The 22822-nt window shown below is 63.5% G+C and overlaps 3 protein-coding genes across 3 annotated transcripts; all 3 read left to right on the top strand.

The window, feature by feature from the left end:
- The first annotated feature begins 1428 nt into the window (after positions 1 to 1428).
- On the top strand, positions 1429 to 6791 carry CHLRE_09g401367v5 (uncharacterized protein). The gene is made up of 8 exons (XM_043066023.1): positions 1429 to 1705; positions 2103 to 2462; positions 2877 to 3638; positions 3909 to 4271; positions 4505 to 4543; positions 4902 to 5071; positions 5667 to 5769; positions 6144 to 6791. Exons 1-8 carry the CDS (start codon positions 1568 to 1570, stop codon positions 6198 to 6200), a joined length of 1992 nt encoding a protein of 663 aa, XP_042921396.1. The 5' UTR covers positions 1429 to 1567; the 3' UTR covers positions 6201 to 6791.
- Positions 6792 to 7128: 337 nt separating this feature from the next.
- CHLRE_09g401330v5 (hydrolase) lies at positions 7129 to 10434 on the top strand. Its single transcript, XM_001697591.2, has 7 exons — positions 7129 to 7342; positions 7454 to 7539; positions 7808 to 7906; positions 8171 to 8323; positions 8508 to 8603; positions 8933 to 9100; positions 9530 to 10434. The coding sequence occupies exons 1-7, from the start codon at positions 7294 to 7296 to the stop codon at positions 9608 to 9610; spliced, it is 732 nt and encodes a 243-aa protein (XP_001697643.2). The 5' UTR covers positions 7129 to 7293; the 3' UTR covers positions 9611 to 10434.
- Positions 10435 to 10498: 64 nt separating this feature from the next.
- CHLRE_09g401293v5 (uncharacterized protein) lies at positions 10499 to 22777 on the top strand. The gene is made up of 27 exons (XM_043066020.1): positions 10499 to 10827; positions 10996 to 11081; positions 11191 to 11266; positions 11478 to 11559; positions 11783 to 11814; positions 11944 to 11989; positions 12215 to 12312; positions 12482 to 12578; positions 12953 to 13086; positions 13221 to 13429; positions 13726 to 13772; positions 14114 to 14181; positions 14583 to 14613; positions 14905 to 15077; positions 15444 to 15601; positions 15925 to 16016; positions 16386 to 16552; positions 16958 to 17065; positions 17487 to 17643; positions 18052 to 18181; positions 18507 to 18562; positions 18769 to 18825; positions 19003 to 19185; positions 19685 to 19894; positions 20079 to 20159; positions 20519 to 20683; positions 20845 to 22777. The coding sequence occupies exons 1-27, from the start codon at positions 10805 to 10807 to the stop codon at positions 21565 to 21567; spliced, it is 3489 nt and encodes a 1162-aa protein (XP_042921395.1). The 5' UTR covers positions 10499 to 10804; the 3' UTR covers positions 21568 to 22777.
- Positions 22778 to 22822: the final 45 nt, after the last annotated feature.

Below are 22822 nucleotides of genomic sequence, written 5' to 3'. Positions count from 1 at the left end.
GTCGTCGGTCCCCAGGGTCCCCAAGGTTTCGTCACGGTGTGCCGGAAACTTTCGTCTGGGCCTCATAAGACAGCAGGGCAAGCCCAGACCGTTGCCCAAAGCATGCAATGGATGCTTTTAACGGCTGGGAAACGTCAGGAGCCTACCAGAAGACGAAGGGCTACCGCCCGTCAACACATGTCGGGTTGGGATGTTGGGGTGCGACATGTCTCGCCTGACCAGAACGTGCCACAAGTCGCGGACCGGTGCTTGCGCGCCGGAGGAAAACGCATGTGTATGTCCCATGCGTAGGTAAGACTCGTAAGCGTGCTTTACACGGGTGCAACTGAACGGCCGCAAGATGTTCACAACATGTCGACAACATGGCTGTGGTCAAGACGCGCCCGACGAACTTTCCGTGTTTACATGTTAGTAGAGCTCGCTGAAAGCAGTCGTTTGGCACCATCCTGGAAGAAAACAGAGGGGATTTAGGGGGTGTACGGCACGGTACGGCACGGTCGGTCGTCGGTCGGGGGGGTCGGGAGGTTTTGCGGGGTGCGTGGGGTCTGGAACTATTGTTCGTACCCCCCCCCCTGGTGTTGACCATCAATGGTGCGCATGTAAGATGTGATTTACCAGTAGTGAGGCACGTCCGGTGTGTGGTGCGGATATTGCACAACGTAACAAGGAGGTGGCTGCCTTATGCCGCCCGAATTATCCCCGCCGCACAACGTAAAAATTGTCTGTACGGTACGGTACATCCTTGCATCACGCTGCTGCCAAACAAGGACGCAACAGACCCAGGGTACATTCCTGCGCATGTGTATGGTGGGGGACCGGGTTGTCCGTTGCAGGAGCGCAGGAGGCGTGCATGCACCCTTTCCATTGTACAGTTTGCATGCATCCATACGGTGCAGTGTTCAGTGTTCGCTTGGAAGCATGCGGGATGGACTGGTCTGTACTGTGATATGTTGGGGAGTGTCCAGTTGTGGAAGGGCATGGGTTGAATGCGTTGGCATGGGTGGCAGCACGGTCGGCGTCCGGACACGGGCACGGCGTGGACGCGAGCAGTGAGGCAGCGGGAGGCTAGGGGCACGGCTAGGGGCAGCGGGAGGGGCAGCGGGAGGGGCAGCGGGAGGGGTAGCAGGAGGGGCAGCGGGAGGGGCAGCGGGAGGGGCAGCGGGAGGGGCAGCGGGAGGGGCAGCCATGGGCCCAGGGGCGCATAAGAGGTATGTGGCTCATGTGGGAAAGGGTCCAGGAGCGGTCATCAAGCAGCAACCTGCAAGTGCCACGTACCGTGCAAATGTAAACGTGCACCGAGCGCGCAGGGTTTGGCACGTCCCGAGCGATGGTCCTGCAGCCTGCCCCAGAAACTTTCCTGAACGCGCCATGCATACCATCAGCGCGTAAGCTTTATTTTGCCCTGTGTTTTCCCATCAAGCTTGAAGTGATGAAGCCACATTACTCGCGTTGCGAATTTCACACAAGCTGAATGTAATTGAGCACGCCAAAGGTTTCTGGTTAGGCGCAAGCTCACTTGTGTACAGCTTCCGAAAATTGGCTTGCTCTGAAACAGTCTCGAGTCGCAATGCAAAGCGCGCTTCAAGCGCAGCTGCGCCAGCTCCGGCAGGACCTGTCTTGCAATGCAAGTCTAGATTACATCAGTCCTCACTGCCGGGTGGTGAACCTCGGCCTGCCCTGGTGCGGTCGCCAGCTGCGATGGCAGGTGCGCATTTGCGCAACACCTCTGCACGCAGTAACCGGGCCACCACATCAGCGGCCAGGGCCAGCCGCGCCACGGGTTGTGTGCATGTCTATAAAAGGGAAGCGGGTGTAATGACAGTGGCTGGTGGGAAAGGGGAGATGGGGGGACAGGCAAGGCCTGAAGGGGCGGTTTCCGTGGCAGTGTGGGGGCTCCAGCAGCTTGGGCTTCGGGATGAGGGCCCATGCAGAGGAGGCCGCGACAGCGATCCGGTGCCGCTTCGTCTCACCTCCTTTAAGAAATGGAACATGCTAGAACGTTCCTAGCCTTGGCCCTCGAGCTGTCCTAAGCACTGATTGCCTACCGTATCCGCTCTCCACATGCTCCCGACTCGCCTTCCCCTTCGCCCCAAACGTTGCAGCTCTTGCTCGGACCGGCCAGCGGCAACGCACCCCCAGACGTGGTTTTCGATGACGAATCCTTTCGACCGCTCTGCTCAAACACCTTCGCCAGCGCACCCGTCGGCGGCGCCGCACCCACCACCTTCGCCGCCGCTGCGGCCGCGCTAGCAGCAGCAGCAGCCGGCGGCGGCGCCGGACCGCCCCATGGTCGGACCGGCAGTAGCAGCGCTGGCAGTAGCAGTAGCGCGGGCTGTGGGCCGGCGGCGCTGCGGGCGTTGCTGCTGGGGTGGCCGGCGACGTCGGAGCAGCAGCAGCTGTCGCGGCCTGAGGCTCTGTCGAGGTTGGTGGCGGCGCTGCTTGAGGCTTACCGCCTGCACCAGGTCTGTGCGTGCGTGACTGTGTGACTGTGTGACTGTGTGACTGTGTGACTGTGTGGCAGCACCTGTGCGACATTCACTGTTGTATGAATGTGTAGCCGTGCGCAGAGGGGGGGCTATGTGGAGAGGGTTTGTGCGGCTGTTTGGCCGTGTGTGTCGGGGCTGTGCGGCTGTGTGTGGGAAGGGACTTCGTGCGGGAAGGGAATTCGCGTGTGTTTGGTATGGTTCACAAAATGCATATGATCAGGGGCGCGGCGATTGCGCACGGCACTTCGGATGTAAGAAGAGGGGAAAGGCAGAGGGGGAAGCGTGCATGCAATGTGTTGTGACACTTGTACTACGGTATGCACGAGCCCGCGGCCGCGCATCACGTGCCGCTGTGCCTGTACCCCTGCCTTGCCTCACCGGACGCCGCAGCGGGCACGGCTGGAGGCGGCGGCGGCGCGGCTGCCCCGGCTGCAGTTCGAGCTCAGCACCCTCGACACGGGCGGAGACGCGGGAGGCGGCGGCGGCGGCGGCGCCGGCGGCGGCATTCAAATGGAGTTGCAGACGCAGGCGCAGGCGGCCTCGGCCTCGGCCACGGGCTCGACCTCGGGCGTGGGCTCCGCCTCATTCTCCGGGGCGGCCGTGTTCTCGGTGCCGCTGCCCGGTGTGGACCTGACACAGCTGCTGGGGCTGGCGGCACAGCTGGGAGCCAGGCTGCCCAGCGGGCTGCTGCCGCCGCCGCCGGAGGCGGCGGCGCCGCCAGCGGGGGCTCCTTGGGCGCCAGGGACGGCGCCGAGCACAGAGCCGCAGGCGGCGGGGGCGCAGGCGGGCGAGGCCGGGGCGGTGGAGGACGGCGGTGGGGCGTTGGAGCCGCTGGGCCCCGGGGAAGAGCCGGGATGCGGCGGGGCGGGGCTAGGGGAGCCGGAGGCGGCCGAGGGACTGAGCGTCCACCGAGGGCCGGCCAGCCCAGGCGCGGTGGCAGGGGCGGCGGCGGCGGCGGCGGCCAGGGTGGCGGCGGCAGGTGCTGGTCTTGGTAGTGGTGCGGGGCAGTCGGCGGCGGGGGTGCCGGGCGGCAAGCGGCAGCAGCAGGCGGCGGCGCTGCCGCCGCTGGTGTTGCAGGCGAGCTTCCGGCTGCCTGCGGCTGCCGCGGGCGGGGGTACGGGCGACATGTCAGATCCCGAGCTGCTGCTGCTGGTGGGTGCGGTGTGTGGGATGCGGTGTGGGGGGCGGGGCAGGGCGTGAGGTTAGTTGTGGTGCTGGCCGAGGCAACAGCACAGGCATGCTTTGCGCGCTTTGCTTTGCACGGATCAATTACTGCGGGCTCGGAATGGGGAAAGAGGTGTGTGGGTCTGGCGCTGCCCCAGCTATGCGTTTTTACGGCCGCTGCTGGCTGCTACCCCATCTATATGTTCTTGCGCCTTGTTCCCTGACGTTTCTTGCCTTTCTTTCATATTTGCGCCGCAGGTGCCTCCGGTGCTTGTGGACCTACAGGCGCAGAGCACCTCGCCCCTGCCGCCCGGCGTCATCTCCGCCGCCACCGCCCTGGGTGGAGGCAGCGGCGCCGCCGCCACCACCAGTGCCACCACCACCAGTGCCACGGGTGCGGGCGGCTTCGCGCGCCGGACCAACAGCTCTGGCGGCGGCAGCCTCCCCGCAACTGGCGGCGGTTGCGGCGGCGGCGGCGGCGCTGGCGGCGGGGGCACTGCCGCGAATGGCGGCTGCAAGATCAGCGTGTCGTTGCTGCCGCCGTTCCTGCTGCCGCTGTGGAGCGCGCACATGTGCCTGGCCGAGTACATCCCACTGGCGGCGGACCGGCTGAGGCTGCAGGTGCGTCGGGGGGAGGTGGGAGGTGGGTTTGGTTGGGAGGTGGTTGGGAGGTGGTTGGGAGGCGGTTAGGAGGTGGTTGGGAGGTGGTTGGGAGGTGGGACATGCCTGCCGTTTCTGCGAGTACCGGCACGCCTGTCGCAGTATCGGTAACGACGCGCCTGCTGTACCGCTGTGCTAAAACTTCACTTCTTGATTACTGTAGTCATGAATGTCACCCATGCCCCCATGTACAGATCGACGCGCACTGCCTGCTGCTCAGCACGCGGCTGCAGGTGGGTGCGATGCGGTGCGGTGGGTGCGGTGCGACCCAGCGTACGGTGTAGGGACTAGGGACTCAGCTCGTTTCTTCGCGTGGGTTGCTGCCTAGGGTGCGCTAGGGTGCGCTGATGCGCTGCATGACTGGGGCACAGCGCGGTGCGACCTCTTGCCCTGTCTTGCGCGAGCGCACGTGCGGGGCTGTATTCATGAGGCATGAGACGTGGGCCGGCCGAGCGGGAGGGAAGGGTGCAGCCAGCAGACGAGCAGCCGCGTTCAACCATAGGCGCTGTCGCTTCATTCTGCGCCCGCCCACATTCTCCTTCCTTCCTTTCCCACTGCCTGCCTGCCTGCCTGCCCGCTCGCCTGCCGCAGCTGCTGTCCCTGCTGGGTGACATGCTGGGATCTCCCGCCCTGGAGCTCAACGCCGCCGCCGGCTCGGCCCTGTACGGCATCGCCTGGGAGGGGGCTGCGGTGCTGCTGGGGCTGGAGCTGGGGGGCAGGTTCCCGGCGGACAAGCCCGCCATCACGCTGCAGAGCGTGCGGTGAGGAAGGGTTGGGACGGATGATGGAAGGGAGGGAGGGAGGCAGAATGGGAGGGAGGAAGGGTTGGCAGGTTATTTCATTCCAACCCCCAAATAGGCCATTGCCAACCCAGGAGGGAGGATGGGAGGGAGGGAGGGAGGGAGGCAGAATGGATGGGAGGGAGGGGAGGGAGGGAGGCAGAATGGGAGGTTGGGGAGGGAGGGAAGGAGGGGCAGTTCACGGCTGTCATGCCGATCCCAGTTACACCAAGACCCAGAACACCCAGAAAGCGCGGAAGGATGGGATGATGGGATGGGACGGGACCGCGGGAGGGAGGATGGATTTGGAGGGACGGGAGGGAGGGGGAGGAAGGGGCGGGACCGCGGGAGGGAGGATGGGTGAGTGGGTGTCCCAAATTGAAGTAGGCACGCGCACGCGCAGAGCCCGGACCTGCTGACCTAAGCATACCGGTATCGTACGGTACATCGCTTGCTTGCGCACTTTCACGTGTACGGTGATGGCCGCTTGCCCTTGACTTTGCGTGAACTCTTGCACATGCACACACGCACACACACACACACACACACACACACACACACACACGCACGCACGCAGGATGTTGGGCGCCCCCGACTCCTCGCGCACCTACCGCGACTACCCCTGGAGCCCGCGGTGGGCGGCGCGCGAGATGGCAGCGCGTATACACAACTGGGTGCAGGTGAGAGAGAGGAGGGGAGGGGGTTGTGCATACCAGCCCATACTGCACTAGGCGGAGGGAGAGAAGGGAGGGCAGGGCCTGTGTGTACAGCACACGGATGCGCTTGCATGAGCACTGTCGCGTGCGGAGTGGGGGCCGAGGACTCCGTGGAGACTTGTGGGTGCGTGGGGGCTGAGGAGCTTGTTCCTTTGCGTGCGTTTCGGGGGAAGGTCTGGCGGGGCATCCGCATTGCATCAAACACTCTCGTACATTTACACCCTCACTTCGCGTACACAAACACCTGCATCGCGGCCCGCTTTGCTTGCACGTTTGCATGCTCCATGTCGACGCTTCCCTCCCGTGTGCTTTCCCAACACACACTCCTACACCTGCAGGAGGAGCTGCCCAACTTCCTCAAGACGCGGCTGCCGCCGCCGCCGCCGACCGCCTGAGGAGCAGGAGGAGGAAGAGGACGGCGAGGAAGTGCACTTGTAGACGTGCCTGGCTGAAGGCAGTGGCATGGGCAGTAGCATGGGCAGTGGCATGGGCAGTGGCATGGGCATTGGCATGGGCAGTAGCAGTACAGTCGGCTCAGCTGCCGCCAGTGCCGCAGGCCCGTGGGCCTCTAGGGGCGGAGCTTGCATCCTTGGGGAGCGGTGAGAATTGAGCCCCAATGCAGGCTCTCAGGCAAGGAAGAAATCGAGCCCTTCTTGCCAGCGGTGGCGGTCTGCCCTTGATGCACGCCCTGACATGGGATGCGGCGAGGCGGCGCTTGGGCGGCGGCCGCGTAGGGCTTGCGGCGGCCGCGTACGGCAGGGGTGGAGGCAGCGGCGGCGAACAGGAATAGGGTGGGGCGCTGGCGGCGGCGGCGGCGGCGGGCCATGGGCGGGCAGGGTGGCGTGTGCGTTGCGTACGTTGTGTGTGCGCCTGCGTGACCGAGGTCGGGTAGGCTTTTTGGTCCAGTTTCGGCGTATGACGAATCATTAATTAAATGACAAACAAGTTAATCTAGTAGCAACAAATGCGTGTAATGAGGCATTTGCGCATTGGAAGTATCCGTGACGCACACAACTGTGCGAGCTGTGGGGGGTTTATCAACACCCAGACAACCGATGCCATCTGACACCATTCTCCACCTGACGCCAGTTTGAGGGCCCACTCAGGCCACTCAGGCCCGCACCCATTTCCCAGTACCTCGTTTAGCTGAACTTGGGAAAACCCACCACACATACCTCGGCATCCCCGGTCAGGGCCCAGTCTGCCCTTCGACGCAGATGTCCCCGACCAGGGCAAACCTGTCCCCGACAGCCTGGATCCGCAGCGACCAGGTTCCGACAAGTACGCCAAGACCAAGTCACATGGAAAAGGTCAGATACACATGTGATTGTCTGAATGCATGCACAGCGAGCTAGGTGCTTGAATCCTTTAAGGCGCGATCAATCCACGAGCGCAGTAAGGCATTATCATAGTAGTCATAGGTACTTTCCAGAGCTCGTTTCCAGACACCCGGCTAGTTTTGAGCGAGCGAGCAGCCTTACAAAGAGCATGGCCCCTTCGGTGCAACCTGGCGGCAGGCCGTCCGTGGTCCTTTTCGGTAAGCAACGCGACGGTGCAGTACTTGCACCTAGTAGGGGCCGGTGCATAGGGCGATATGACGGCCCAGCTCCGGCTGTCGTCATCTTACAGCTGGTGCGCGCCTCCACAGACATGGATGGCCTGCTGCTGGACACCGAGGGTGCCTATACGGTGGCGCAGCAGCGTATCCTGGACCGCTTCGGACGCAAATTTACGGTAGGACGCAGGCTGTGGGAGGTCACGGAACAGAAGGCGGGGAGGGGGAGCATATGCAAGCGGGGGGTTGGGGTGGACACTCAGGGGTGGACACGGCACGGCGACACCAGGGGTTCCCCTGGGCGACACGGGAGAGGGCAGCGCTGGCCAGGGCATTTGCCCTCGGCCCCAGGGCCCCAGACATGGGGTATGAAATGACAAACCAAATCAATGTGATGCAATAATCAAGCGTCTCCACTCTCCACTGAATCGCGTGACTGACTTGCAGTGGGAGCTGAAGGCCAAAATGATGGGGCGGCAAGCGCTGGACGCGGCTCGGGTGTTGTGTGAGGACCTCAAGCTCACACCAGAGGAGATCACGCCCGAAGTGCGTGCGTGAGAGGCGAGATTATGTTGGGTGGCAAAAGCGAGGGGCACACTGTATCTGTACCGTATGTTAGTATGCTCCTCCTCCAAGCCCCAACTCACGGGTGAGAGCGGGAGGGTCTGCAAGCCGGGTGTGTGCATACACCGCGGCGGCCATACCCCTGGCACCTCCCCCGTCCTCCTCCCGCCCTCCATTCTCTTCCTCTCCCTCTCCCCCTCACCCAAACCCCCACCCTCCCTCCCCCTCACCCAAACCCCTGTCCAGCAATTCCTGGTGGAGCGGGACGCACTGCTGCAGGAGGCCTTCGCCAACTCGCCGCTCATGCCGGGCGCGGAGCGACTGGTACGGCACCTGGCAGCCTGCGGGGTGCCCATGGCCGTGGCCACCGGCTCACACGCCGCCGCGTTCAAACTCAAGGTAAAAGAATTGTGCGTGCTTGCGTGCGTGTGTGGCCAGGAAAGTGCAAGGGGAGAGGCATGGCGCAGGTGCGCGGCCGTGCACTGCGCAAACTTGACGCGCGCGCATAGAGTGTTCCTTGTTTTCTCAACTTACCACCCATCGCTCCCATGCTGCCATAAAACACGCCCGCGCACCCTGGCAGACCTCCAAGCACGGCCAGCTGTTCTCGCTGTTCCACCATGTGGTTACGGGGGACATGGTAGCCAAGGCCAAGCCCGACCCGGAGATATTCATCAAGGTGCGTGTTCTGGGCAACTTATAAAGTCCGTAGTGACATGAATGATAAGCAGGCATTAGCATGTGTCAGCGCGACACGGCCGCCGCCTTGCCTCCTGCATCATGAGCGCGTTATGCATGCTCAGAGTGGCCTGCAGTCAGTGCAGTGGCGGAGGCAGCAAACCGGCAGCCAGCTCCTTCCGTGCACCCTACTCCACCAGCGCCCACATCCTTCGTACCCCTACTCACCCGCACCCGTGCACGCGCCACGCACCCCATCACATCATTAATCAACTCATTTCATCACGCCCGAATCCCCAAACGTGCGCGCATGCATATCCACAACCGCAGGCCGCCGCCGGCTTTACGGACCCGGCTGTGACGGACATGGGGAGCGTGCTGGTGTTTGAGGACGCGCCCAACGGCGTGGAGGCGGCACGTGCGGGCGGCATGCGGGTGGTGATGGCGCCGTACCCGGGCCTGCCGCAGGAGCACGTGACGGGATGCGGCGCAACGCAGGTGGGCGCGTGTTAGAAAGCGCAAGGGGAAGGATGTGCGTGGGCGTGTGTGCATGCTCATGAGTGTGTATTTGTGTGTGGCTCTGCGTGTGTATGTGTGTTTGGGCGTATTGATGGCGGTGCGGGAATAGAGGGTAACCATATGGACACATGTGTGCATGGGGGGCAGGGAGGCAGGGAGCAGACGTGCCGGGGACCGGATCAAGGAGCGGCTGTGGCGTGCACGGTTGGCTGGTTGGGTAGGTAGGCACGGTAAGTAGGTGTGAGAGCTTGAATGAAGGTGGGCATGATGGTGGGTCGGTGGTTGAGCACTGGTCATGGGAGCTTGCAAACAGCATCATGCTGGCTCAACCACAGTCTTGGCGGCTTGCCGTATGCTCTACAATGTCCGATGATGGCGCCTTCGTGTCCCACTGCGTGCCGGTCGCAGGTGCTGCCGTCCCTGGAGGCCTTCAATCCTGAGGAGTGGGGGTTGCCGCCCTTTCCTACCACCGCCGCGGCGTCCTCTTGATTGAGCATGCAGCCCCGTACAGCGTGAAACCATGCGTGGCCAGGGGTTGCAACGTGCTTGTGTGTGCTGGGAGGCAGCTGCCGGTGCGTGCTGACTGGCATGTTGCGTTTAGGACGGGGTATCTGAGGAGCGTGCAGAGAGTCTGGAGAGCAATGGAGGGTAATGAGCTTTGCTGACCCCATGCGGCTTTACATGTGGGCTGTTGGTCTCCGTGTGATTCGCTTCTTCTGATTATTTATTCACCGTCTGCATGGGAACTATGAAGCGCCCTGGTTTATTCGTGCGTGCGTTGCGATGGTTCGCTGCGGAGTGGATTGACACGGCTCGACGCATGACTGTTCTAGTGGGCACGGGTTTGGCGTAGCTGATCAGGCATACCGAGTTGTGAAAGCGGGGTATTGCGCGTGCGCGTGTGGGCTTGTACAAGGGGCTGGCGAACGAGTTGGAGCGCGACCGGATCTATTACTGAAGCTTGACGCATGTTATGCTGGATGTTTGGCTGGAAAGTGCCCAAGTGGTGGTGTGGGATGAGGGATTGACCGAGGTGCTTGACCGCCCCAGCCAACTCCAGAATACACTGCAAGGGCTCATGATGGTTAGATTGAGGCTCCGCAAGGCTTCTAAGCGCGTTTGACGTGGGTGGGTGGGGTGTAAATGTTTCGAAAAGTGGCGGAAGCAGACGGCACGAACTCGTGTCGGACAGTGAGAGCACAGTTCCCACCAGACGACCGGCGAGCACGACTGTACATTTCGTGATGATACAAGAGGTACCTGACTATTGTTTGCAGCGACGGACGGTCACAGATATGCCACGGAAAACCGAGCACGCCTTTCCCCGCCGGATTACCAATCCGCGCAATTGCGTCCAATTGCGCCCGCGCCTCCAAACCCCCGCCACATTCGACTGGGTCTCAACACAGCATTACATATACTTTGTAGCTAGCAAGGCCATAGAACAGCGCTGCGTGCTGGGGTTTTTAATCATTCTCTCGGCATTTCGTTCGTCCAGTGTCTCAGCTCACCACGAAGCAACTAACATCTTATCTGATACGAATTGTGTATAGAGACATACGGGGCGAAACTATGGAGACACACGCGTTACAGCGCGCAACAGGACCGGCGCGTCCACGCTTGGCCTCTCGCCGGGCTATTCCCGGCGGCGCTATGGGTTTTCATCTGTGTCGCTCGACGTTTATGACACCGCTCGGCGAAACTCGGTGAGAAGATAAACGGACGATGCCGACACGAAATTTTAAGTTTCGCGGATTGTGCCGCTGGCATACTATATTCCACAAGTATCATATGTGGAAGATGTTAGAGTGTGTCAGGATGTGAAGAACGCGTGTTAGTTGCTAGCATCATGCTCAACGCTTTATCCCGTGCAGGATGCGGCCAGCACCCGCAGCTTCGCTTGGCCGCAAGCAAGTTCGAGTGCGCGCTAGCGCAATGGCAGAGGTTATCCACATCTCTGGTAAGTTGGGCGCAACTTGGGTTTGCCGCCGGAATTCGCTTGGATATGAGCAACATCCTGCACGGTAAAGCTCTTCTACACGGCCTGACGTGCAGCCTTTGCCTCACAGATACCTGGATCATGGCTGGTAGCGCCGCGCTTGCTCTCTCCGTCCCCGTTGCGCTTGGGTCTGTAAGCGCGGGAAGGTGAGAGCACGTGCCGTCGAACACGCTGCCCCCCTGCCCGCGACTGGAGCCATTACCACTGCCACCCTCTTGCACGCCCTCTTTCGCATTCAAGCTCAAATGTAACCCTTGCTGGCAACTTACAAAGCTGCTCGCCCTCGAGTCAGCGATCAACCTTGCCACGCATTTAACACGCAAGCCGCATCCTCACCACCCAATCACGCATCTACAGGGTCCAGTCGGTGAGCCCCTCGGACGCATCCATCCTGTTGGCCAGCAGCGGCAACATCAAACTGGTGGACGTGCGCTCGCGGGTAGGGCGCGGCTAAGGAGAGGTTGGGGCACGGGTGGGCTGTGGGCTCCTGGTGGAGAGGGAGAGGCGGGGCGGGCCGTCAGCGGGCTCAGAGGGGAAAGGAGGGGAAATGCGTGAGGGAAATGTGATGAAATCTTATGTTGGAGGTGGCGTGCAGTGTTGCAGGGTACGGCGCCCACACCAACGAGCCGTACATTCTCCTCATTCCACTCTTGCCTACGCAGCTCGAGGTGAAGATTGAGGGACTGCCGCTCTCGTGAGTCGCCGCGACAGGGGCTGGGTGGCGCAACGCGCGGCAGGCAATCACATTCACTCGTCCCTTGCACACATACGTCTCTGACGCCGGCTTGGATTGATCCCTCCTCGCCTCCCTCGCAACCTGCAGGCGCCAGATGCGCAAGGCGCGCGTCATTCACGCGCCATTCAACGAGGTCCGTTCTTGATATGAAGCTAAACGGTCTGGCTTTCGCGACGCAGGCACCAGCACCAGCAGCGCCATTGCCCACCTCAGCTCGCCACCTCTCGGGACTCCCCCACCCCCATTCCATGTCTACCATTTCCGTTAGCTGAATGCACCCCCATGATGAATCCCCCTGGATTGGTTTAGTTTGGGCTGGAATTTGCAACCCCCTTCAACACGCTCACTCGCAACGCAGCTGCGCGGCGGCAAGCTGCGCCCCGTGCCCTCCTTCGTGGACGACATCCTGTTCGCGCCGGGCGTGAGCGACCAGACCACCTTCATCGTCATCAGCTCGTGAGTGCCGCGCGTCACTGTGCCCGCCACTGCCACTGCGCCCCCGCCACCATTACCAGACGGGACAGGGGAGGGATGGAGGGGCCTGTTAAACATGGGGTTGCACCTCAGCACAACAACACTGCCCGCCGCCTGCCCGCACCTGCTCGTCGTCGGCCTGGCCTCGCAGTCGCGGCAGCGAGACATGCCGCCGCGCCGTGGCTGCCATCAGCCAGGTGGGCAAGCACGACATCTACACCGTGGAGGGGGGCTTCAGGGCCTGGCAGGTGAGCGGCAAACGGGGGGGCGGGGGGTTGTACATACCAGCCCAAACTGAACGGTGGACGGGGGGTTGCATTCATGAGTAGTTAAGGAAGTGGTAGCCGGTAGACCATAGACCCGGGGGGGGGGCGGACGCTGGGGGGAAAGGGGGAGGCGGCGGCGGCGGTGGAGGCGTAGAGGAGTCGAGGCTTTTGAAGAGGGTGCTGGCAGTGGAATTCGAGGTGGAACGGGTAGCAATGCTAGGAAGAGGCAAGGGCAGGAAAGGGTAGCGACTGGCGTTGCCGCGCTGAACGTGTCCGCCTGGTCCCTTCCCCCACCGTTTTCTGTATTTCCCACGCGTCTTACACTTACATCCGATTTTCCTCCTTCGTGTGTTCAGGCCGCGGGTCTGGACACCGAGTCCGCCGCGCTCATGAGCGGCGAGTTCGACGACGCCGGCGGCGGCAGTGTGCTGGGTGGCAGCGACGAGGAGGCATACGACTACTACGGCGACGGCAGCAGCAGCGGCAGCAGGTAGGTGTGCGGGCTAGTGCGGGCGTGTGGGTGATGGCAAAGGGCTTCAGCGGAGAAGTAGGTGCCCTGCCCCGCCCCTGTTCCTGATGCTGCATTCTGAGGCCGCCCAATATGTCGCATGTGCGGCTGTGCAGCACCATGACCAGCGTGGATGTGAGCCGCCGCAGCGCGCGTGCGGGCTCGGGTGGGGGCGCGGGCGCGGGCGCGGCGGCGATGGGCGTGGAGGAGATGTATCTGGACGGGGCGCTGGCGGGCGCCGGCAGCAGCGGCCCGCTGGCGGCGCTGACGGCGGCGGTCAGCCGCATCCCCTTCAAGCCCAAGCTGCTGGACGTGCTGAAGGAGGGTGGGTCGGGGAGTCGTCGTTGGACGGGGGGGGGGCGGGGAAAGGGCGGGATGAGAGGGGCGAGCGGGTCAGCTAGAGTTGAATCGGGGAGCGCCGGCCGTTGGCTGCCGAGGTAGCGACAGAAATGTAGTGGGCGGGGTAGCATAGGGCAATGACGTTGCCGAGGTCGTGGGGTGGGGTGGGGGTGAAAGCGTAGTTGCCTAGTTGAGGGTTTGCACACACACGGCCCCAAGATGCCGGTAACGTCTCGACGCCCCTGACCTCGACTGCCTACTGGTGCTACTGGACGGCTGCAGGCTACACGGCCGCGGACTTCAAGCGTGACGCCATGGCGGGCCTCGTGGTGCGTGGGCACCGGGGGTGGGGTGTGGGTGTAAATGCCAGCCCAACCTAAAGCAAACCGATGAAACTATTGGAGCACAGGCGGAGGCGACAGTTACGAGCGATAATACTTATGGGGGGCCGGAGAATGTGCGTGGGCGCATGAGAGGTTTGCACCGTAGGGCCGCACACGTACCTGACCGCATGGTGAGCTGGTGGACTGATAGACTAGCACCAGGGTTTGGGTTATATTGGAATGCCAGAGCAGCCGCCATTCCCTCTGCGCCGTGCTGACACACACACACACATCACCGTGTTCTCGTACACAACCACACACACACACACACACATCACCGCACGCAGGTGGGTGTGATTGCGCTGGCTCTGGGCATGGCGCTGGGTATCGCCTCCGACAGCACGCCCGCCGTGGGGTGAGTGAGCGCGGGGTGGGGTGGGGGGTTGCAAGGATTGGTACACAGAAGTGTAGCGAAGTAGAGGATAGGGTCACAATCATGACTAGTTAAGGAAGTGGTCGACGGGGGTGCCGTACGGTGTTGCCGGCAGCACTGACACGGCCGCCTCATCAAAGGGGGCCAAAGCCAAACGGTGGCTGCGACGCCAAAAAGAAGGGTGTCGTGCCAAGTGCGCAGGGGGGCTGGAAGCACGCCGCAAGCACACGCGGGCACCGGCCATGCTTTGCCCCAACATTGCGCGCCCTGCCTCCAAAGCCGGTGTTTGCCGCCGCTGAACCCGCCCCCTGCTCTTCTGTCCCTTTTGCCCCTTCTGTCCCTTTTGCCCCGTCTGTCCCTTCTGTCCCCTCCTGCCCACACAGTGTCTACACGGTCGTGGTGGGCGGACTGCTGGTGAGCGGCGGGGGGGGGGGGGGGGCGTCGCGGGAAGGCGGCGGAGAGGCCTGTTGGTTAGGGCGGGGACGGGAATGGGAGCGAGTGACGGTGCATATAGTAAAAAAGGGACAGAAGCGGAATGCTGGCGTGTCCCTGCATCATGGAAGTCTCAGCCACATCTCCGCTCCGCCCCCACACAGCCCACTCCACAGCCAGGGCTCGGCCTCATTGCCCAGCCCCTAACCCAGGGAGTGATGTCTTGCGTGCCTTGGACCCCCCTCTCTCCCCGCACCCCCTCCCCAAACACAGGCCTCGGGTCTGTCTGGCTCGCGTGTCACCATCGTGGGCCCCACCGCCGCCTTCATCCCCATCGTGGCGGGCGTGGCGCAGCACTACGGCCCGGGCGGTCTGGCGGCCTGCACCGCCATCGCGGGCGCCCTACTCATGGCCATGGGGGCCACGGGCATGGGCGGCATCATCCGGTGAGGGGGCGGGGGGGGCGGAGGGGGAGGAGGGGGCAGGGAGGGGTTGGGGGTGGAGGAAAGGAGGCGGATGTGGGTGGAGGAAAGAGGCAAAGGATGAGAAGGGGCGAAAGGATAGGAAGGGACGTGGCTGGATGGGGGATGCGTGTGTGATTTTGCGGGGTGGCGGTCGGGGTGGGTGGGGTTTCGGAGAGGGGCTGGGGAGAGGCGAGTCCTAGACCACCAGCCCTCACACCTACACCCACTCGCCTGCCCACGCCTCACCACGACCCAGGCGCTTCTCCTCCCAACCCCCAACCTCCTCCCTCCCCCCTCTCCCTCCCCTCCTGCCTCAACTCCCTCCCCTCCCTCCCCCCCTGCCGCCAGCTACGTGCCCAAGCCGGTGGTCACGGGCTTCACCGCCGGCATCGCCACCTACATCTTCAGCACGCAGCTCAAGGACTTCCTGGGCCTGGGCGCGCCGGGGCGGCTGCCGGAGGGCGTGCCCGTGCCCACCGAGTTCCTGGAGAAGGTCATCTACCTGGGTGAGCAGGGGGAAGGGAGGGGAGGGGAGGGGTGGGTTGTTGATACCAGCTCAAACTAAACCAGCCAAAGTAGCGGAGCACAGGCAGAGGCGTTATATGGAGGGAGGGAGGAGGGAGAATGCAGGGCTGCAGTTCGCGGCTCAGCCGCACGAGTGTCCCTACCGCTGCGTCGCCTACTCCGTCCAGCCCGGCGGCCGCCACCGCCCCCAAAACCCTTGTCCCGCCACCCTCACCACCCTCACCATGCCACCACCCCCACCGCTCCACCACCGCCACCACCGCACCGCCATTCCTAAACCCTCTCCCCCCCTTGTGTCCCGCAGGCAGCCATCTGGACGCCACGCACGTGCCCTCCCTGGCCATGGCCACGGGCTGCCTGGTGGCCATCAAGGTGTGGCCCAAGGAGTGGGCCAAGGTGAGGAGTGGGGTGGGGAGGTGGAGGGGAGGGGCGCGGCGCGGCGCGGCGGCTCCAATGGCGGATGGATTCTGGATTTCGCAGAAAGGTTGCTGCGCACGCAGGCAGGGCGGAGTGCGTTGACACAACATAGCTTACCACCAGCAACCAGCTTGCCAACAGTATTTACTATCCAGATTGCAAACACCTCCCATCCTTCAACTCCACCGTGCTGCCCTTCTTCCCCCTGATGGGACGTTTTCGCTGGGCTCGGGCACATAACCCTCCCACCGTCTCCCACCCACCCCTCCCACCCACCACTCCCAACCGCCTCCCGCCGCCTCCCAACCCCCTCCCAAACCCCCTCCCACCTCCTCCCCCCCCCTGCAGGTGGTGCCTCAGCCCATCATGGCCATCACTGCCGGCACACTGGCGCTGCTGGGGCTGCAGGCGCTCAACCCCGGCGTGGACCTGGGCATCGAGACCATTGGGTCGCACTTCGGCAGCGGCGCCATCCCGCAGTCGCTGCCCGCGCTGCAGTGGCCCGACGGCCTCACGTGAGGGCGGGAGTGCGGGATGGGGGGGGCAGGGAGGGGCGGCCTCACGTAATGGACGAGACTGGGGGCAGGCAGGGGCCGGAGAACGGGGCGGGGAGGGGCCGGGGAGGGGGCAGTGATGAGGAGGCTGGCGTCGCGATGTGTGCGGTGAATCGGTGATGGGGATGACGCTGGTGGTGGTGGACGAGCTGTGTGTCGGCGCGGGCGGGCATGGCGTGCGGGTTGGTGTGGCGAGCTGTGGCGCGCACGGCCCTGGGTTTGAGTCCTTTGACAGCCGCTTGCCCGCCCGCCCCACCCCTTGCCTCCTGACCCTTCGCCTGCTGTCTACCTCGCTACACTTTTCTTAGTTGTTTTTGCTTTAGTTTGGGTATTTACAACTGCCTCCCTGCCCTCACGCCCTCTCAGCATGGAGACGCTGCCCGGCCTCATCTACCCCGCCACCACCATTGCGCTGCTGGCGGCCATTGAGTCGCTGCTGTGCGCGCGCGTGTCGGACGGCATGATCGGAGACAGGTGAGACCATGGGGGGGGGGGTTTAAATACCAGCCCAAACTAAACTAAGGTGTGTGTGGGGGGGGGGTTCCATACATGTTTCACAAATGTATAATCAAGGCGAGATGATGCTGGCCGGGGGCAGGGATGCAAGCCTAACGGCCAAGGCTGGGAGCAGGATGACCTGGGGCAGGACAGAGTGACAGACGAGCAGCTTCTGCCAAAGGGAGCTTGCGTGATTGTGCTTTCGGCGTCCATCTCGACAACCCTGGGCGGGGCCTCTTCACGTCGCACACGCTCCCGCCTAACCCACTTTTGGGCCTCGGTTTAGTTGGGTCTGGGATGAAGAATACACCACCACGCCCCACCCCCGCACACGCTGGCCCCTTCCCCACTCTGGAACCTATTGCGTTCCTCTCGGGCATGTTACCCACTCACCCAGGCACGACTCCAACACCGAGCTGATCAGCCAGGGTGTGGCCAACATCGCCTGCGCCGCCTTCGGCTGCCTGCCCGCCACCGGCGCGCTGGCCCGCACAGCAGCCAACGTGCGCGCCGGCGGCCGCTCGCCCGTGTCCGGCCTCGTGCACGCCGCCGTGGTGGGTGGCTTGGGTTACGGGTGCAGTTGCGGGGATGGGGGTGGGGGTGAGGTTGTAAGTACCTGCCCAAACTAACCAAACCAAGCCAAACTAGTGGAGCACGGGCAGAGGCGTTGGTTGCAAGCCATAATATTTAGGGGATGTGGGCCGAGGCGTCGTGGAGCAGCAGGGCGAGCGGCGCCGGCGACTAATGTCGGGGGTGGGGGTGGCTTGATGGCTTGGTGTGTGGCGTTGGGTTGGTCCGGGTTACGGAATGAGGCAGCAGGTTGTGCAGCGTGCATGCACCTAGCTGCGAGCATGCACATGAGCCGCAGCCGCTGCTGCAACGGCTGCCGTCTGCTGCCTCTCTGCCCTCACCCCCCTCACCTCCGTCACCTCCCTCACCTCCCTCACCTCCCGGCCGTTCAGGTGGCGGCGGTGGTGCTGGCGGGCGCGGGGCCGCTGGCGGAGAACATCCCGCTGCCGGCGCTGTCGGCGGTGCTGGTCATCGTGGCGGTCAACATGGGCGAGTGGCACAACTTCACCGACCTGCCCAAATGTGGGTACCGGTATGCTGAGCAGTGTTTGTTCGGGTGTGCCGGCGGGTGGGGTGGGGACAGTGGGTGGAGTGCATGTGGGACTTGGAGGTGGGCGGGACTTGTATAAAGAAGGGTTGGTGGCGGCGGGAGGGGCTCCCCAAAAGCTGCTGAGTTCTAAGGCAAGGGTTTCTCCTTTCGCCTTTCTCTCGCTCTGCCTGCATTCCTCCTTAACTGGCCACGGCGGCCTGCCGTGTTGACGTCATCCCCCCCTGTGACCCGCTCGTTTTAGCTTGGTTTGGTTTAGTTTGGGCTGGTATCTATAACCCCCAACCCCTACCTCTGCAGGGCCCAAGAACGACATGCAGCTGTTCCTAATCGCCTTCAGCCTCACAGTGCTCATGGTGCGTGCACGGGTCGCGGGGCTGGGTGGTGGTAAAGAAGAGATTTAACTACCAGCCCAAGCTAAACTAAACCAAACTGAGCTAGCGAAGGGTGGAGAACGGAGTGATGGGGAGGGGCTGCTTGTTTCGCTACACGGTGTCGACGATGGGTCGATTGCGCATCCACCACGCCCCTCGCTCATCCCCGTACCCCTCCCAATCCGCAGGACGTGGCTGTGGCGGTGACCTTCGGTATGGCCATCGCGCTGGCCATCTTTGTGCAGGTGGGTGTATGTCCGTCCACGCACAGCCAAACCCCACACACCCACACACTTCCCACACCCCTACTTCCATACCGCGCCCAAACCTCATGGCACCCATACCTACACCACACCAAACCTCACCACACCCAATCTCACCACACCCAACCTCATCAACCCTTACCCCACGCCCACACACAGGACGTGTCTGCCACCATGTACGTCCGCGCGCTGCCGCCGCGCTCCATCATCACCCCGCCCGACCACGAGCTGCCGCTGCTGCCCGGCGAGCTGGCGGCCGGCGGCGCCGAGGCGCCCGCCTCGCCCGACCCCTACCGCCGCTCCAGCCGGCGGCGCGCCTACGCCGGCGGCAGCAGTAGCCAGGTGCGTGCTTGCTGTGTTGTGGAGGAAACGAGAGAGAGAAAGTGTGTGTGTGGGTGGGTGGGTGTAGTAGATATAAGGTGGAAGGAATGCATAAGCTGCGGGAGGACTGGAGTGGAGAAAGCGTGCGTGCTCGGAGCGATGGCCGAGTGAGAGCGTGGTACCGTATACAAACTACAGACTACTTTACCGAGACGCACACACACACACATACACATGTCGTGCTACATCTCTTTCGTTGTCTCGCGCTCTCTCTCTGCACGTCGGGTGCGTCCCACCAGGAAGAGGAATACTTGCTACTGGGTCAGGCCGGGTCGGATGTGGCGGGTCCCCAGGCAAGCGGCACGGAATCGCGAAGCATGGTTAGGCGTGGCGTGCCTTGCCGTCTCCCCGCCCAACCCGTCCGACCTCCTTATCAAGGCATCAAGCCCTCCAACGCTGTCACTTCCTACATCCAAAACGTTCCGCGTCGCATCCTTACACCGGCTTCTTCACGACACAGGAGGACGAAGACCCCGTCGAGGGCCCGCAGCCCACCGCCGCGCCCGCCCTGGCGACGGCTGCCGCCGGCGGCGCCGTGGCTGTGGCGCCTGCCGGTGCAGCCGCCGCCGGCGGGCTGCTGCTGAGCGCCGCCGCCGCCGCCGCCAACCCCGCCGCCGCCGCCGCCGCGGGCTACCTGTCGGTGGTGCCCGCTGGCGTGGTGTACGTCGAGGTGCGTTCGTGGGCGGCGCTGTTTCTTTCTTTTCTTTTTTGGGGAACGGCGGCAGTGGACAGTCCTCTTTTCAATGCCTGGCGGCACGGGTACTGCGCACTGGCGTTAGCGCTGCTGATCATCCTCACATCATCCTCACATCATCCTCTCCGGCGCGGGCATGTACGGTGCATGCATGCCGCAGGTGACTGGCTCGCTGCTGTTCGGTGCGGGTGAGATGCTGGAGAAGGCCGTGGCGGCCACACACACAGCCGACCCCGTGCAGGTGGGCGGGGGGCCGGGGGCAGGCGAACCCACACGCTTGGGCCTACCTGTGGGTGTGCAACCGGCAGCAGCAACAGCAGCAGCAGCAGCGTTTTAGGTTGTCAGGTGCCCGCGTTCGTAGCTGGGGGCGGTTTGTTGGTGCCTTGACTGGTTAGGCGGCGCGGCGTGTCCCCATCATGTGTAAGTGTGGGCCCTTGGGCGCCGGCGGCCTCTGACAAGCGCACGGGTCCGCCGCCCTCCCATAAGTAGTCATTGCTTGCAGCCAACATGTCTGCATGCACTCCGCTAGATTAAATTGGTTTGGTTGTTTGTAGTTTGGGCTGGTATTTACAACCCTTCCCACTGGACGACTGGGCGCAGGTGCTGGTGTTGAACCTGTCGCGTGTGCCGGTGGTGGACGTGTCGGGTCTGGAGGTGCTGGAGGAGTCGGCGGCGGAGCTGGAGCGCGCCGGCAAGGGGCTGGTGGTGTGCGGCCTCACGCGGCAGCCGCTGCGCATGATGGCGCGTGCGGGGTTCCTGGACATGGTGAGGGGCCGGGACTGAGATCGGGTTGGGATCGACACTGGGTTGCATGCTTCGGTACGATGACGACGCGCGCAAGACTGACTCACCACCCGCAGCAGCAGCACCACCACCAACAACAACAACAACACAATAACAACTCACCGAACCCTAACTCCCTGCAGGTGGGCCGCGAGAACGTGTGCCGCGGCGTGCAGTCGGCTCTGGACCGCGCCGCCGCCATCGTGGCCGCCAAGCGCGCCGCACACAAGGCCGCGGAGGCCGGGCTAGACGTCAACGCAACCGCCGTTAACGGTCACAACGGTCACAACGGTAACGGCTCGCACGGCTCCAAGCTGCGCGTCGCGACGGGCGCGAACGGCCGCGCCGCGGCCGCGGGCGCCGCCGCCACCGCGGCGGCGGCGGCGTCCGTCGCCGCCGCTCCGACGGCGGCGGAGGTGGCGCATGCGCGCGGCGGCGGCACTGCGGCGCACGTGCGCCACATGATAGGAGGTGGCGGCGGCTCCTTCGGCGGCTCCATTGACCTCGACCCGGCGCCGGTCGCCCCCGCCTCCGCACCAACCACCAACGGCCACGTGGACGGCTACTCCATCGCCGGTATCTTCAGCTCCCTGGCCGGCGGCGCAGCCGCCCCATCCTCCTCCTCCTCCTCCAGCTCCTCTGCTGCTGCCGGCGCCGGCGGCGCCGGCCCTGCTGCAGGCGCCGCCGCGGGCTCGGGCGAGGACCTGGATTGGGCGACGTGGGCGGCGGCGGCTGTGCCCAAGGGCGTTCAGGCCAGTGCGGCGGGCGGGCGACTGCAGGACACTGGTCTGGTGTCCAGCGGCGCCTCCGCCAGCGCCAGCAGCAGCCTGGAGAGCGCGGACGAGCCGCCGGTGCCCAAGGCGTGAAGCGCCCTGGCTAGCCGTGAAGGGCCGTGGAGGGGGGCCAGGCGTGAAGGGCGAGGTGTGAAGGGTGGGACGCGCAGGGCCAGGCGTGAGGCGGGAGACGACGTGGAAGGGGAGGAGCGGGGAGGAGGCGGGAGGGGCGGGGGCGGCGCGTTGGCTGCCCTCGGCGCGGCTTTGGGGTTTAGGTGGCGGGCGCAACGGACGAGGGCACAAGACGCCTCTGCATGGATCGATGTTTCTTGGATTCTGTATGTTGGGCTCATATGTCGGGAAGGGGTCACCCAACACACAGGTTGAGTGTCTGCATGTGAGACTGGTCATTTTATGCTTCTGGTATGGTTGCGCCCGGAAGCTGGACCGGTGGTGAGAATCTTGACCACAGCTTTACTTATACCACATGCCGGTACGGCGTGGGCGAGTGTGACCCATTGCGAACACCCCTGGCGTGCACTGACATGTGATTTGACCGCACTACTATTGAGTAATGGTGTGGTGGTTGTGTGTGACAGCGCATTAACGTCATTTGTCAGGACTGATACCAGCAACCGGAGGGCGTGCGGGGATTACCGTCTGTTTTGCTCTTAGTCATTGATTCATAGATAGCTGCACGCAGCGCCTCATTTCTGGGCGCGTGGGCAGCAGATCTGGGGGTCTGCCTCACGCGCCATGCATACGGCTTGTCGCGAACTGCCGAAGACGCGACAACACCAGTCTGCCTTATACGATATTGTAGCAATGACGGTGAGAACTAAAAACATCATGTGTTCTGGGAAATTGTGCATCGTGCCACGGTAGCACTGGACGCGAGCGGTGATTGGCCTGACGCAGAGACAGGAAGTTGGTGGATGGGGCCCCACGCGTGTTCCTAGTGCGGTGGTACTGAACTGGGGTGTGGAGGAGGCCGCTCGACTTCCCGTGTCGCCCCCGTGACTTAACGGCGCCGTAATCTAATGACACAGCGTGGAAATCATAACACGCATTATATGAGCTGCTGATTGAGACGGTGTGAGGCGGTAAGAGAGGCGGGAAGAGGTAAATTGTATTGTCCTCCAGGGCTTGGAAGTGGCGCGCCTGCACAAAGCACTTCGACTCGGGCGCACGGAAGGGCCAGGCGGCCACGTTGCCACGTTGCCGTATGTCGGCTAGGAGATGTGGGCGTGTGGCTGTTGGCTGTGATGTAAACGTCACGCTTCGATTTAATTGCGGATACGTAAATGCATTCAGGCGCACAGTACCGTAACCTGTGTTAGCCAGGTGA

The sequence above is a fragment of the Chlamydomonas reinhardtii genome, chromosome 9 (genome assembly GCF_000002595.2).
Source record: "Chlamydomonas reinhardtii strain CC-503 cw92 mt+ chromosome 9, whole genome shotgun sequence".
NCBI classification, from domain to species: domain Eukaryota; kingdom Viridiplantae; phylum Chlorophyta; class Chlorophyceae; order Chlamydomonadales; family Chlamydomonadaceae; genus Chlamydomonas; species Chlamydomonas reinhardtii.
This window is presented reverse-complemented; position numbering and strand designations above follow the sequence as displayed.

Coding starts and splice junctions, on each gene's coding strand:
- CHLRE_09g401367v5 (XM_043066023.1), top strand. CDS start 1,568: ATGCAAAGCGCGCTTCAAGCGCAGCTGCGCCAGCTCCGGCAGGACCTG. Junction 1,706..2,102: donor GTCGCCAGCTGCGATGGCAG/GTGCGCATTTGC, acceptor CAAACGTTGCAG/CTCTTGCTCGGACCGGCCAG. Junction 3,639..3,908: donor ATCCCGAGCTGCTGCTGCTG/GTGGGTGCGGTG, acceptor TTTGCGCCGCAG/GTGCCTCCGGTGCTTGTGGA.
- CHLRE_09g401330v5 (XM_001697591.2), top strand. CDS start 7,294: ATGGCCCCTTCGGTGCAACCTGGCGGCAGGCCGTCCGTGGTCCTTTTC. Junction 7,907..8,170: donor CAGAGGAGATCACGCCCGAA/GTGCGTGCGTGA, acceptor ACCCCTGTCCAG/CAATTCCTGGTGGAGCGGGA. Junction 8,604..8,932: donor ACCCGGAGATATTCATCAAG/GTGCGTGTTCTG, acceptor CCACAACCGCAG/GCCGCCGCCGGCTTTACGGA.
- CHLRE_09g401293v5 (XM_043066020.1), top strand. CDS start 10,805: ATGACACCGCTCGGCGAAACTCG. Junction 11,082..11,190: donor AGAGGTTATCCACATCTCTG/GTAAGTTGGGCG, acceptor TTTGCCTCACAG/ATACCTGGATCATGGCTGGT. Junction 15,078..15,443: donor GGCATGGGCGGCATCATCCG/GTGAGGGGGCGG, acceptor CCCTGCCGCCAG/CTACGTGCCCAAGCCGGTGG.